Genomic DNA, 13,197 nt, shown 5'->3' with positions numbered 1-13,197 from the left:
AGACCAGACAGGCAGTTTCGTGGAAGAAGCGGGGGGGGGGGTGAGTTCAACCTGACGGACATGTAGGACTCGAGCATTCTTCGGTGGACCTTGCCTCGGTGGAGTAGGGGTCACGCCGGGCACGACCTTGCAACAATAGAAATTCCGGCTACCGTGAGTCACATGTACGAGACTCCACACCGAATCTACACGTGTTTCCTTATTTCTGCCCGAGTCCAGCAGCACGATATTGCCGCTGCTCCTTCGTGGCATCATGACATTTGACTCGCACATGTACCGCATACTATGACCGTCAGAAACCCGATTAATCGATGGCTGCGTGTCGTGATGCCCAACAGCGCTCTTTTCTGTCCTTGTTTTCTCGCTTCCGTAGTTACGAAGTAACTACTTCTGGGTTGCGCTGTTCCTACATCCAGCTTAGCAGCCAGCGCTGGAGCCTACGTTGTTTTGCCACTGTGAACTATTCGCCCCGTTCTAGAGGCCCTGGAACGGACTGCCGAAAATGTGCGCTCGTCTGGCCCCCGACCAAGGTATCGCCAGCCTGGTAGAAGAGATCGCAAAATTCCAGACGCCATTGGACGTGAAAACACTGGACCTAACGAACTGCATTCATCTCGAGACCGAAGAAGTGATTGCCATCATCAAGAAATGCGAGTTCACGAATTCACTTTTGTGCCTAAGCTGCTCAATCCGACCGGGTGCCCTGGTGACGCTGATAATGGGGCACATGCGGCACCTTACGCAACTAGAGCTCACCCTCGTGTGCGAGACGGACGAGGAGGTGGGCGAGTATCCCGACAAGGACGTGTGGGTGAACCGGTACATTCTTCCCGACCTGCAAAGCATCTACGTCGAGATGGCCTACGACGCGAGTTTCCAACTTTTAGCCAAGATTCTGCGAGAGAGCGTGAACCTGAACTATCTTCACGTGCACTTCCTGCGTGGCAGCTTCCAGAACGCCCTCGTCGCATGCAAGGCCCTCTACGAGAAAGCAACACCTCTGGAGAAATTCAGGTTCACCTCCGAACAGCCGCCGTACTGTCAACGGCTCTCCTCGCCACTGAAGTTGTTCAACTGCATCTCTGTGTGCGCCAACGTCGAACGCCGCCAGCCGAGCGGCTTTATGTCCGTCTTCGCGTTCCACGACCTGGCGGAGGACTGGGGCAAGCCGCGCTGCATGCCGAATCAGGCGACCATGGTTGCCGTTCACACCAAACGCGGAAACCTCGCCCCTGAAATGATGCGAGTGGCTTTCAGTAGAAACGACTGGTCGTGGTTGTATCGCGTATGTTTTGTGTTGCTCCCGGAAGACGCTTCGAGCCTCGTTTACCCGCAGGCGGGCCTGGCGTACCGCGACAGCCTTCTCTTTTTCTTCACCCATACATTCAGCTACCTCCTAGAGCTCAACATCAGCTCTTTTCATTTTGGTGCCGACCTCGACGTGAAAGAACTGCTTCAGGATGCTGCGCTGGCGAAGCTACGGCACCTGCAGTCGCTCTCAGCGACCCCTTGCGGTCTGCGTCGCCTGTCGGCGCTGCGCCTTCTGGCTCAACGCTGTCCATACTTTGAGGAACTGGACGTCCGCTACGAGAAGCGTGGTGTGGTCCGCTGTCCCGGCTGTGAAGCAGACGTCCCCCTGGACCCTGATGCGCCGACCAGGGTTCCCGGAGGCACGGCCGGCTTTCGTATGCGGCTCCGTCGGCTCACCCTGTGCGGCGTCAGGTTCCCTGTGGGGCTGCACTTCATCGGGTGCTGCGGCCCGACCACGACGGTGCGACTGTCCGGCTGCGCCGACGCGTCGAACGAGCACTACACGCATCTGGCTAAGGTCCTCTCCGAAACACGCTCGACCATCTGCCTCGTCCTTCGGCACGAATGTCTACAAATTCGCGACCCTTCTTTGGTGGTGAGTTTCTATTTTTGTGTTATAAAATGCGAGGCATTTCTTAGCGAACTTCGGCAACTTTGACCGTATCTATCTATCTATCTATCTATCTATCTATCTATCTATCTATCTATCTATCTATCTATCTATCTATCTATCTATCTATCTATCTATCTATCTATCTATATATATATATATATATATATATATATATATATATATATATATATATATATATATATATATATATATATATATATAGATGAAATAGATGATGAGAGTTTCTTCCGGCTACCGTAATAAAAGTTATAAACTTCGAGAATAGTGCAGTATAGGAAACAAAACAATAAAATATTTATTTAATCCTAACAGTTTCGGCTGGTGGACCAGCCTTCTTCGGAGGATGTAAGTGAAATGATACAAGTTCCCGTAGCAGAGGGTCACCCTCACAGTTTAAAGACCCTCCAAAAAAAAGAGAGAGAAAAAGACAAGCGGGCGAACGAGGTAGCAACAGACAACAAGAAGCAGAAGAAGGAGAGGAACTAGAAAGGAGCGACGGAGAGCCGCCGGAAACGAGCGGGTAATTCTGGCGTTGTTACTTGGTATAGGTAAGACGCGCCGCCAGCGGAAGCGACCAAGAAAAACGGAAAAATGTGGAACATGTTGCTGCTTACTCGCATCCCACACATGGATCGAGTTTAAGTTCACGTGGTTCGGCGGCTGGCCCGTGGCATCGGGCCACACACACACACACACACAAGAAGCATACGACCCGCTCCAGCTTTCGGAATATAATGGCCACGTTGGAAAGCTAATGTGCCCTCTCCCCCTTCCTCTACCTGCCCTCTCTTGCAGAAAAATGTACAACCAGTCATACTGAAAATAAATAAATGGGTATTTTTGTAAAGGATGAAAATATATAAAAATAAATAATACTAAAAAAGTACTCAGAAAGGAAAATAAAGTCTAATAATACTAACACAATCCGTTTGGTTCACGTAGCATCGAATTCGTTAAGTTTCGCTATATTGACCAACTTGCGTGTGTGACTTCACGTATGTATAAATAAATTAATTGAGTAATTCAATTTCTGTGTTTCACGAAACGTCGCGGAGACACGTCAGTCGCCCAGGGCTCTCGTTGATTCCGTGGGTAAGTGATCTGAATTTCTTTATAAAGTATGACTCCCGCTGTTCGCGCTCCCGTGTGTTCTGGAAGCCGGATTGTAGGAGTATGACACTTACGCGTTCGAAAGAGTGACCAGGAAGATTAATGTGTTTGGAGAACGGCAAATTGGGGAGGCCCTTTACGTGTGCCCTGTGGTTGTTGAAACGCAAACGGAACGCGGTTTCCGTGTGTCCAATATATTCCTGTTTGCACACCTCACAGCGAATTTTGTATACCACATTGGCTGAGTCACAGTTAAGGTCGTCTTTAATTTTGTACACATAGTCTGAACAGGAGGCTTCGGCCGTATCTGTGGTCACCATGTGTGTGCACACCCTGCAGCGAGGTTTCCCGCACGGTCTACAGCCCTGATGGTGGTCGGATTTGTGTGTTTTCGCCTTGACCAGTAAGTCTCTCAGGTTTTTATTTCTTCGGTAAACCACCTTGGGCGGAGTCTGAAAAATGGCAGAGAGGCGACTACTCTGTTTAAGTATGTTGAAGTGGCGGTTTAGTATAGAATTCACCCGAGGGGCGGCGGCGCAGTATGTGAGGATTAAATTTGCCCCTGAAGTTATATCATCTTTATTCCCACCTTTTTCTACCATTGTTGATTCTCGGTCCAAAGAGCGAGCGCGCTCAATTGCATTGTCAATTATTTTTTCGGGGTACTTTTGACGCAAGAATGCTGTTCTCAATTCCTGTGCGTGGGTGTCAAATTGCGTGATTTCAGAGCAAATTCTTCTGTATCTGTGGGCTTGAGAGTAAGGAACACCTGTTTTGCAGTGATGGGGGTGACTGCTATGGAAATGCAGATACTGTTGGCGGTCTGTTGGTTTTTTATACAGGGAAGTAGATATGGTGGTGCCACTGAGTGATACAGTGACATCCAGAAAGTGAACACTCCTCTGCGAATACGTGTTCGCCGCCCCTCGGGTGAATTCTATACTAAACCGCCACTTCAACATACTTAAACAGAGTAGTCGCCTCTCTGCCATTTTTCAGACTCCGCCCAAGGTGGTTTACCGAAGAAATAAAAACCTGAGAGACTTACTGGTCAAGGCGAAAACACACAAATCCGACCACCATCAGGGCTGTAGACCGTGCGGGAAACCTCGCTGCAGGGTGTGCACACACATGGTGACCACAGATACGGCCGAAGCCTCCTGTTCAGACTATGTGTACAAAATTAAAGACGACCTTAACTGTGACTCAGCCAATGTGGTATACAAAATTCGCTGTGAGGTGTGCAAACAGGAATATATTGGACACACGGAAACCGCGTTCCGTTTGCGTTTCAACAACCACAGGGCACACGTAAAGGGCCTCCCCAATTTGCCGTTCTCCAAACACATTAATCTTCCTGGTCACTCTTTCGAACGCGTAAGTGTCATACTCCTACAATCCGGCTTCCAGAACACACGGGAGCGCGAACAGCGGGAGTCATACTTTATAAAGAAATTCAGATCACTTACCCACGGAATCAACGAGAGCCCTGGGCGACTGACGTGTCTCCGCGACGTTTCGTGAAACACAGAAATTGAATTACTCAATTAATTTATTTATACATACGTGAAGTCACACACGCAAGTTGGTCAATATAGCGAAACTTAACGAATTCGATGCTACGTGAACCAAACGGATTGTGTTAGTATTATTAGACTTTATTTTCCTTTCTGAGTACTTTTTTAGTATTATTTATTTTTATATATTTTCATCCTTTACAAAAATACCCATTTATTTATTTTCAGTATGACTGGTTGTACATTTTTCTGCAAGAGAGGGCAGGTAGAGGAAGGGGGAGAGGGCACATTAGCTTTCCAACGTGGCCATTATATTCCGAAAGCTGGAGCGGGTCGTATGCTTCTTGTGTGTGTGTGTGTGTGTGGCCCGATGCCACGGGCCAGCCGCCGAACCACGTGAACTTAAACTCGATCCATGTGTGGGATGCGAGTAAGCAGCAACATGTTCCACATTTTTCCGTTTTTCTTGGTCGCTTCCGCTGGCGGCGCGTCTTACCTATACCAAGTAACAACGCCAGAATTACCCGCTCGTTTCCGGCGGCTCTCCGTCGCTCCTTTCTAGTTCCTCTCCTTCTTCTGCTTCTTGTTGTCTGTTGCTACCTCGTTCGCCCGCTTGTCTTTTTCTCTCTCTTTTTTTTGGAGGGTCTTTAAACTGTGAGGGTGACCCTCTGCTACGGGAACTTGTATCATTTCACTTACATCCTCCGAAGAAGGCTGGTCCACCAGCCGAAACTGTTAGGATTAAATAAATATTTTATTGTTTTGTTTCCTATACTGCACTATTCTCGAAGTTTATAACTTATATATATATATATATATATATATATATATATATATATATATATATATATATATATATATATATATATATATATATATATATATATATATATATATATAGCTGTCTACGACTTTTAGCTTTCCTGGCCGTTTCGATTATGGTATCAATACCAAACTTGGTATAGCATAACATGACTGTATGCAGAACATGTTTCACTAGTCATAACATGAAAAGCATGACATGTATGTCATAAATGTCATGATTTACATTTCAACGTCGTGCAGCTCTTGTGGTGGTTTCGTTCACATAGCATCTTGCAAAGCTGGTATGGTATGACATGATTGCATGCCGAACACAAACGACCGACCCTAACATGAAAATCATGACATGCGTGTCATGTAACGCCATGACTACATGCCACGCTCGTGATGCGCTCGCGGCCGTTTCGCTAGCGTCACATATACCAAATTCGGTATTACGGTACGTGAATGGATGACGAAGGTATGTGACAGGTACAAATATCATAAATGTGAGATGCCTGTCCTGTAACAACATGACTACATGCCACACTGGTGATGCACTCGCGGCCGTTTCGCTAACTTCACTTATACCAAATTTGGTATGTCGGGACGTGAATGGATGACGAAGGTATGATAGTGGTGGAAACATGATAAACATGAGATGCGTGTCATGTAACAGCATAACTACATGCTGCGCTCACGATGCGCTCGCGGCCGTTTCGGTCGCTTCACAAGTACCAAACTCGGTATAACGTGACGCGAACGGACGACATAGGTAAATGACACATCCAAACATGATAATCATGACATGTGTGTCATGTAACATGACTACATGCCACACTCATGATGCGCTCGCGGCCGTTTCGCTAACTTCACATATGCCAAATTTTGTATTACGTGACGTCAATGGATGACAAAGATATGTGACTGGCGCAAACATGACAATCATGAGAGACGTGTCATGTGAGAACATGACTACATACCGCAGTCAAGGCGCCAATACATTTCGACGTGACGCGGTACGCGTGCTCGCCGGCGTTCATTTCGTCGCGTCTCGCCGGTGTTGCCACGCCAGGCGCCAGTCTTGCCATATACTCGCAGGCTCGCGTCACGCTGCGTTGTTTTGACGCACGCGCGTGGCATCGTTTCCGGTGTCCCTCCGTCACGAAAAGAAAGAGATGAGGGAGACGCAGTGTTGTCCAGGTAACGCATGGGCGCGAAATGTCGCATTTCGCGCCGGTTGCCGTCACGCCGCGCCGACGGACGCTGGTCGCGCCTTGCGTCGGACTATAGAGTGCTCGGGTTTTGCTATATAACGTAGAGTCACTGTGCCAAGCGTGCGCGCGCGTCAACGCTGCATAGTAGTATAATGGGCCCTTCTTTATTTTCTCGCGGCCGTTTTGCAAACTCCACATATACCAAATTTGGTGTTACGTGACGTCAATGGATGACGAAAGTATAAGACCGGTGCAAACATGATAACGCTGACACGCGTGTCATGTACGAACATGACAACATACCACGCTCATAGTGGGCTCGTGGCCGTTTCGCTACCTACACATATTCTAAATTCGGTATCACGTGACGTGAATAGATCACGAAGGTAAACGACACATCCAAACATGATAATCATCACACGTAAGTCATGTACGGCATCATTTACGTCCACCTCGTAACATTGCGCTGATTTTAGAGTGACATATCAATCATCCTCATTCGTTGATTTGATTGATATGTAGGGTTTAACGGCCCGAAACCACCATATGATTATGAGAGACGCCGTAGTGAAGGGGTCCGGAAATTTCGACCACCTGGTTTTTTTTTTAACGTCCACCCAAATCTGAGCACACGGGCCTACAACATATCCGCTTCCATCGGAAATGCAGCCGCCGCAGCCGGGATACCATCCTCATTCGTGCTTCGCATATCATCGATTCCCACTGTATACGTGGGATCTGCCTTTTTTTTTTAACGCCCTCAATCTGTAATGTTGGTTAATTCAAGTACGTTCACAAACAAGGTGGCAAAAATTTCGCGTGTACACTACCGCACTTGCATATAACTTGCAATTGAATATTTTTGTGAACACGCGATGGACCTGAGATGTCGGACGCTGCTTTAGACTACCCGGTCTCATCGTATAGTTGTAGTAGGCGTCAGGTGAACAGGACGGATGATGTACAAAAACTGCTTAAAAATGAAACGACGCTGCTTTTTCTTGCAATGAATAAAATTAAATGGTGAAGCTCCACGTGACGTTTCCCTACGACCAGTCGTCGTCATAGCTTACTTGAAAACTGTACTCGCTGCGCAAGCCGAAGGAAAACGAGAAGGGAGACGGGGAAGAGCGCAGAAACGAGACGTGCAAAATGGACTGTGCGACAAGCGTCCACGCAAGCCCCATGGCAGCCAGTGACATCTTCAGGAAGCGTAGCGAAGCGCCCGCAGAACCAGAAATTCGTTGAAGCAATCCTTCTTTGCAGACTACTCGGTTCATACTCAAAACACTGGACTCGCTGCCCAAGCCGAAAGAAAACGGGAAGGGAGACACGAAAGAGCGCAGTATATGCTTCTTCCTGTCTTCCTTCTCCTCGCGCAGCAATTTCCGTTTTCGTTTATGTCCGACGCTTTTCCTGGCGTTTGACTTGCTGAGGGATTAATCAAAACTAACAGAAAACATTGCGTTGTTGTTGTGGTTGTTGTTGTTGTTCATGATTTTTTTGGTATAATACTTTTGTATCGCATATTTTTTGTTGTTCATTGTTATTTTTTGTATATTACTGTTTTTAACCACTCCCCTCTCTAATGCTTCGGCCCTTAGGGTACAATTTATTGATGGATGGATGAATGGATGGATTAACTTTATTTGGTCCTTCGGAACGTGCTTTAGCACGTTGTGGGCCACTCCCACGTCGAAACAGAAAGACCAAGTCTCTCTGCTGCATCGCGGGCCCAGTGGAATGCCCGTAGCTGTTGTTCGATTCCCGAGCGAAATGAAATAATTAGAAGTAACTGCAATGTAAATGTGAAGAAAAAAAAGTGGGGGAAAAGATAGCTTGCCGTGGGCAGGAACCGAACCTGCGACCTTCGATTAACGCGTTCGATGCTCTACCACTGAGCTACAGGGGCGGTTATCCTTCGATCTTTTTTATAGGGTATAAATTTGCAATTTAAACTTGGGAGTAGAGTTACTGTATATGCTACCTTTAGGTATATGCTACTCAAAGGTAGCATACAAAGTAACTTTACGTGGTGATGATGATGATGATAGGAGCATAAGTCAGCGCCACCTTTTGCCATGGCGGCGAGTGTAGAACACACTTCCTGCCTGTTAGGCGTCACGTAGTACGTGATCCTATTACGAGATGGCAGCTGACTGATAATCCCTCGCATACTACCTCAAGGGCATCAAGCCTGCCGAAACTAGAGCCCCGCTATGAATGAAGGAAAGTGTAAAATTCAAAGGCTCGTTTTTCTTTTGTTAGATACAACAATAACGAGAACTAACAGACAATGATGCTAGATAAAGCATACGCCTTTTTCTCAGAAGCGTTCTCGAACCAGCGAGCTGCAGGGGTCGAGGGTCACGATCGAGTCCGACCTGCATATCGCGCAGCTGCACACAGAGCGAGAGAACGCGTCCCAGCTTCCGCAACGCGCGTTCTATGTTCGTTTAGTTAATTAAAACGGCCAACGTCACACAAACACTCGTGGAATGCAACGCGGACCACACAGAGCCCTCTTGGGAAAGGCACAGCTAGTGGGGCAACTTTATCCACCAAATCCAGCGGCATTCTGGCAACACTGACCCCTAAATCAGGCAACAGACTTTCGCAACGCCAAACAGATCCTTGCCATTTACGTTGAAATTACTCCTAATAACATCCTCTACACCTTCCCACGCATTATTGTCTGTTTTCATTAATGTTGTGTCTAAGAAAGAAAACGAGCGTCCAAAATAGACACTTTTCTTCATTCATGGCTGAAGGATTTTTTTTTTTACTTGACCTACCCCCCGAAGTATTCGTGCGATGATAGTGTGCACTGCCTGGTAACATATCACACATCCTACAAATATCTTATCAACTGGCACCACTACACGCCTAATGTGTCGAAACTTATCGGCGTGGTCCTGTTTTTTGTGATGTGGCTAAATGCCTACGAACGTAAATTCTGCGTTTTCTTCCCTCGTAGATGATTGATTGATTGATTTGTGAGGTTTAACGTCCCATAAACACCATATGATTATGAAAGACGCAATGTAGTGGAGGGTTCCGGGAATTTAGACCACCCGGGGTTCTTTAACGCGCACCCAAATTTGAGCACATGGGCGTACAGCATTTCTGCCTTCGTCAAAAATGTAGCCGCTGCAGCCGGGATGCGATACCGCGACCTGCGGATCAGCAGGTACCCACTAGAACACCTCGGCGGGGCTTCCCTCGTAGCTTGGTATAATGCTTACTATATGCCACAATGTGATTTGCACGGCAATGCATTTCGTTCATTTTCTCGTCCTTGAAAAGGTCTGCTTTTCTTTTGTTTTCTTGTCAATATGATCGCACTGTACACGCTCTATACATGATCGAAAAAAAAAGGTGTGAGACATTTGACGAGCGTTCCACTCTTTTAGCTTTACGCATTTCATGAAACCTTAATTGTGCTAATGGGAAATCGATCGTTATCGTTTCAATACAGGGCAAGCTTTCCAGTATCCGCAGCCTATCGTACTTGTACCTGCTGTCAACGGTCGCCTATCCTGACGAAGTCGCCGAGTCCTGCTTCCTCGCGCTGACGGCTACCTTGCCTCGCCTGCGGTTTCTCCATTATCATTACCTGTCCTTGAACGGCGTGGACCGGAGTCTCACGTACACGCGTCGCAAGGACGATCCTGAGGACGGAGGTGTCCTGCTTCGCAACGCTCCCTGCTTCCAGTGTTGTTCGACTGCGACGTTCATAGGACTTGCCAAACCATTCAACCGAGAGTTCAAGCCGCCTTCATAGTCTTCGTCATGGTGACGTTCAGACAAAAAGAGAAACAACTTTATTTAAAAAACAACAACTTTATTTGACGTTCAGACAAATTTTAGGTGTGCACTGAATTTTCAACCTTGATTGCAGACAATTCTGCCTGAATATAACAAACAATAAGAAAACGTTTATAGATCAGAATTTTCTTCGTTGGCAAGGAAGCAGGTACCTTTGACGAAGGCTGGTAACGTCCTTCCCGAATGCTGGCTGTTGTGCTGGTCGTGAATGTTGGCTCGCCATCGACTATGAAGCAACCCAGCACATAGCTATAGCGTTGACCATGCCGGATCGTAATAGCTGAGCGCATGATCATGTACTATCGGCGTTAAATGAAACCCGAACAGCGGAGCGCGTGTTACAAGCATTAGAAACAGTATAGTGTTGGCCGTCCAGTCATCACCATTGACAGGCGTGCACATCCAGTTTGGCAGTACTGCACGATCCCCCTACAGTGCGTTATCTCTGTTTCTGCTCTAGTTTTCGTGTGGTGGTAATGGTGGCCATCGTGGGCGTACCAAACGCTTTTGATCGTATCACTTGCAATTCCTTGCTTTTAATTCAGCGTCGCAGTGCAATCGGTGACTTGGCACAATGAAACAAAAGAGAAATATAACCGGTTTGCGGTTGATTTTCAAACGGTCGTCGCATCTCGTTCGCAAGCGCTGCTTCACCTGCACCCTTCTTTCAGAGTCCGACCCGAAAACGCGTCACTTTTAATGGAAATGCCGAGCGTTTCTTCGGAAGAGAGAGCCAAAATTGTTTCGCTTTACCGGCGCGAAGTGAAATAGCGTGAAATTGCCAGCATTATGAACCGGCTTTTGTCTTCCATAAATAGAATTAGCCAGGAATTCTATGATGATGGACTCCGTGATGAAAACCGCGCTGCAATACTCGGCTTCGGCTGCAATAGTTTAACCTCTGTTTTTTTTATTTTGTTCCTTTCAAATACCATACCTGGAACACAAGCAGAAATAGTGCACTATAGGGGGATCGCGCAGCGCTGCCACACCGGATGTGCGTCGGGCCTGTCTGTGCCAATGAATAGTCGATGGCACGCACTATGCAATTGATAAGGCTTGTGCCACGCGCTCCGCTGTTCGCGTTTCATTTGATGCCGATGGTACGTACGCTGGATCTAAACGTCAGTGCGAAAGTAGAAGCGATTTGGTCAATAGAGCAGATTATTTCTACCATCGCGCATTTAGAGCTAGAACCCCCAATCTTGACACCAGCTATCATTAGTCCGCGCGTCCAGAGCTAGGGGTTGCTGGTTTGCTTGCGTCACTCATGCGTCATAACTAATGTGGAGCCGATGCCCGCGTACATCTCCTTCTGTAGGTAATTAACGGACTTTATTTATTATCAGGTGGTAAACGAATGGCTTATTCTCGCTCTGCGTTAGCTAAGCAAGCCGGGTGGCTTGGGCCGCACGCGCAAAAACTTGGAAAGCAAGGCGACTCGAAAGTTGGTATTCTTTTCAAGATTAGATTGGCTTATTGTAAACAAAGACTATAGTAGGTCGGAAACGAAAGAAAGGGAGGACATGGAGGAAGAGAGACCAGGGCCGATCCCACAGGTGCACCGTCGAAAGGGTGCGGGGGCAACCACTTCGGTCCCGTCGGCATTGTGTTGGTGATCGGTCGATGGCCCCCTCGCTATAGTGTTCTACCTCGCGACCCGAGTAGTCGGGCGGCGATCGTTTGTCTTCTTTGACGGCGTATGTCGGGCGGACGGGTCGCAGAGGCCTTCGGAATTCTCAATATCCTCCCCCTAAATGAGCCCGCGCTCATTCCTGCCCTTCTTTGTCCCATTATCGATGGGCTCCCTTTTGCGTGCCCAAAGTATTTTGCAGGTGCTTGTTCGGCCGTCTCCTCCTGGGGAAGTTTTCACAACAAGGCACAGCTTCCACATCTAGACGGTGAAGGATTCGGTCCTCCTTTCCGTGGCTTACTGCATACGCATGTAGAACCCGGTTGCCGGAGATATATGAGCCGTCAACGTCACCAGAATGAGTCAACAAGGGCAGTGTCCTTCTTCCAAGGGTACTGCCCTTCTTCCATCTTCAGATCTGAGTATACGAGGTTGATTTCACTTCCATGGTCCCTCGGAGAGGTGACAAGAGTGTTTGCGGCCGACCAGGAAATATGTAGCTTTCAAGGGCTTAAGTTTCCCCGCGTCTGAAGAGACAGAATGTAAATTAGTCTCTGTGGACGTCGGAACTGTAGAGAGGTGGTTGTAGTCGAGGCAGATTTTTCCGAGCACTCGGCAAGCGCTGGCTTTGACGGTTCTCTCCATTATTTCCCAAAATCCGCCCGACCATAAGTGCCTATTTATTTGGAGTAGGGCAGGAAAGAATGCGCTTCTTTCTCTATCGTGGACACGTTCACCTTGCAGGGGAGGGAGGGAAGGGGACTTAAAAGGTACAGAAAGGAAGAAAGTGAGGAGGGTAGGAGACAGGCTACTGAGAGACGAGGTCATCCGTCCTGGCACGAGCAGGAGGCCGACGCATCCCAATTAAATGTGCTGGGGCTTAGCGGGTTCCGTAAGCTCCAGGAAAGCCCGCAGGGCTGGCAGGGGTGACCGAGCAGGGTAGAAAATGCCCTCAATTTCAAAGAATTAACATGCACACTCGTAGTGGTTGCCGGGCATCATAAGATCCGGTTGAACGGGGTGAGGTTGATATGAATGTTCGCATTCATTGGCTTTCATAAGCTCTTACAAATAAAAAAGATTTGATACCCTTGTAAAGAACTTCTCTTTTGTTTATAGGTCTGTTTTATTCCTTATTTCCTGAGT

The 13,197-nt window shown here is 47.6% G+C and overlaps 1 protein-coding gene across 1 annotated transcript; it reads left to right on the top strand.

Moving 5' to 3' along the window:
- The first annotated feature begins 502 nt into the window (after positions 1–502).
- On the top strand, positions 503–11,308 carry LOC142767725 (uncharacterized). The gene is made up of 2 exons (XM_075869939.1): positions 503–1,906; positions 10,069–11,308. The coding sequence occupies exons 1-2, from the start codon at positions 503–505 to the stop codon at positions 10,372–10,374; spliced, it is 1,710 nt and encodes a 569-aa protein (XP_075726054.1). The 3' UTR covers positions 10,375–11,308.
- Positions 11,309–13,197: the final 1,889 nt, after the last annotated feature.

Source organism: Rhipicephalus microplus, chromosome 7 (genome assembly GCF_043290135.1).
Source record: "Rhipicephalus microplus isolate Deutch F79 chromosome 7, USDA_Rmic, whole genome shotgun sequence".
In the NCBI taxonomy this organism is placed as follows: domain Eukaryota; kingdom Metazoa; phylum Arthropoda; class Arachnida; order Ixodida; family Ixodidae; genus Rhipicephalus; species Rhipicephalus microplus.
Note: the sequence above shows the minus strand (reverse complement) of the source record. Positions and strands in the feature narration are given on the sequence as shown.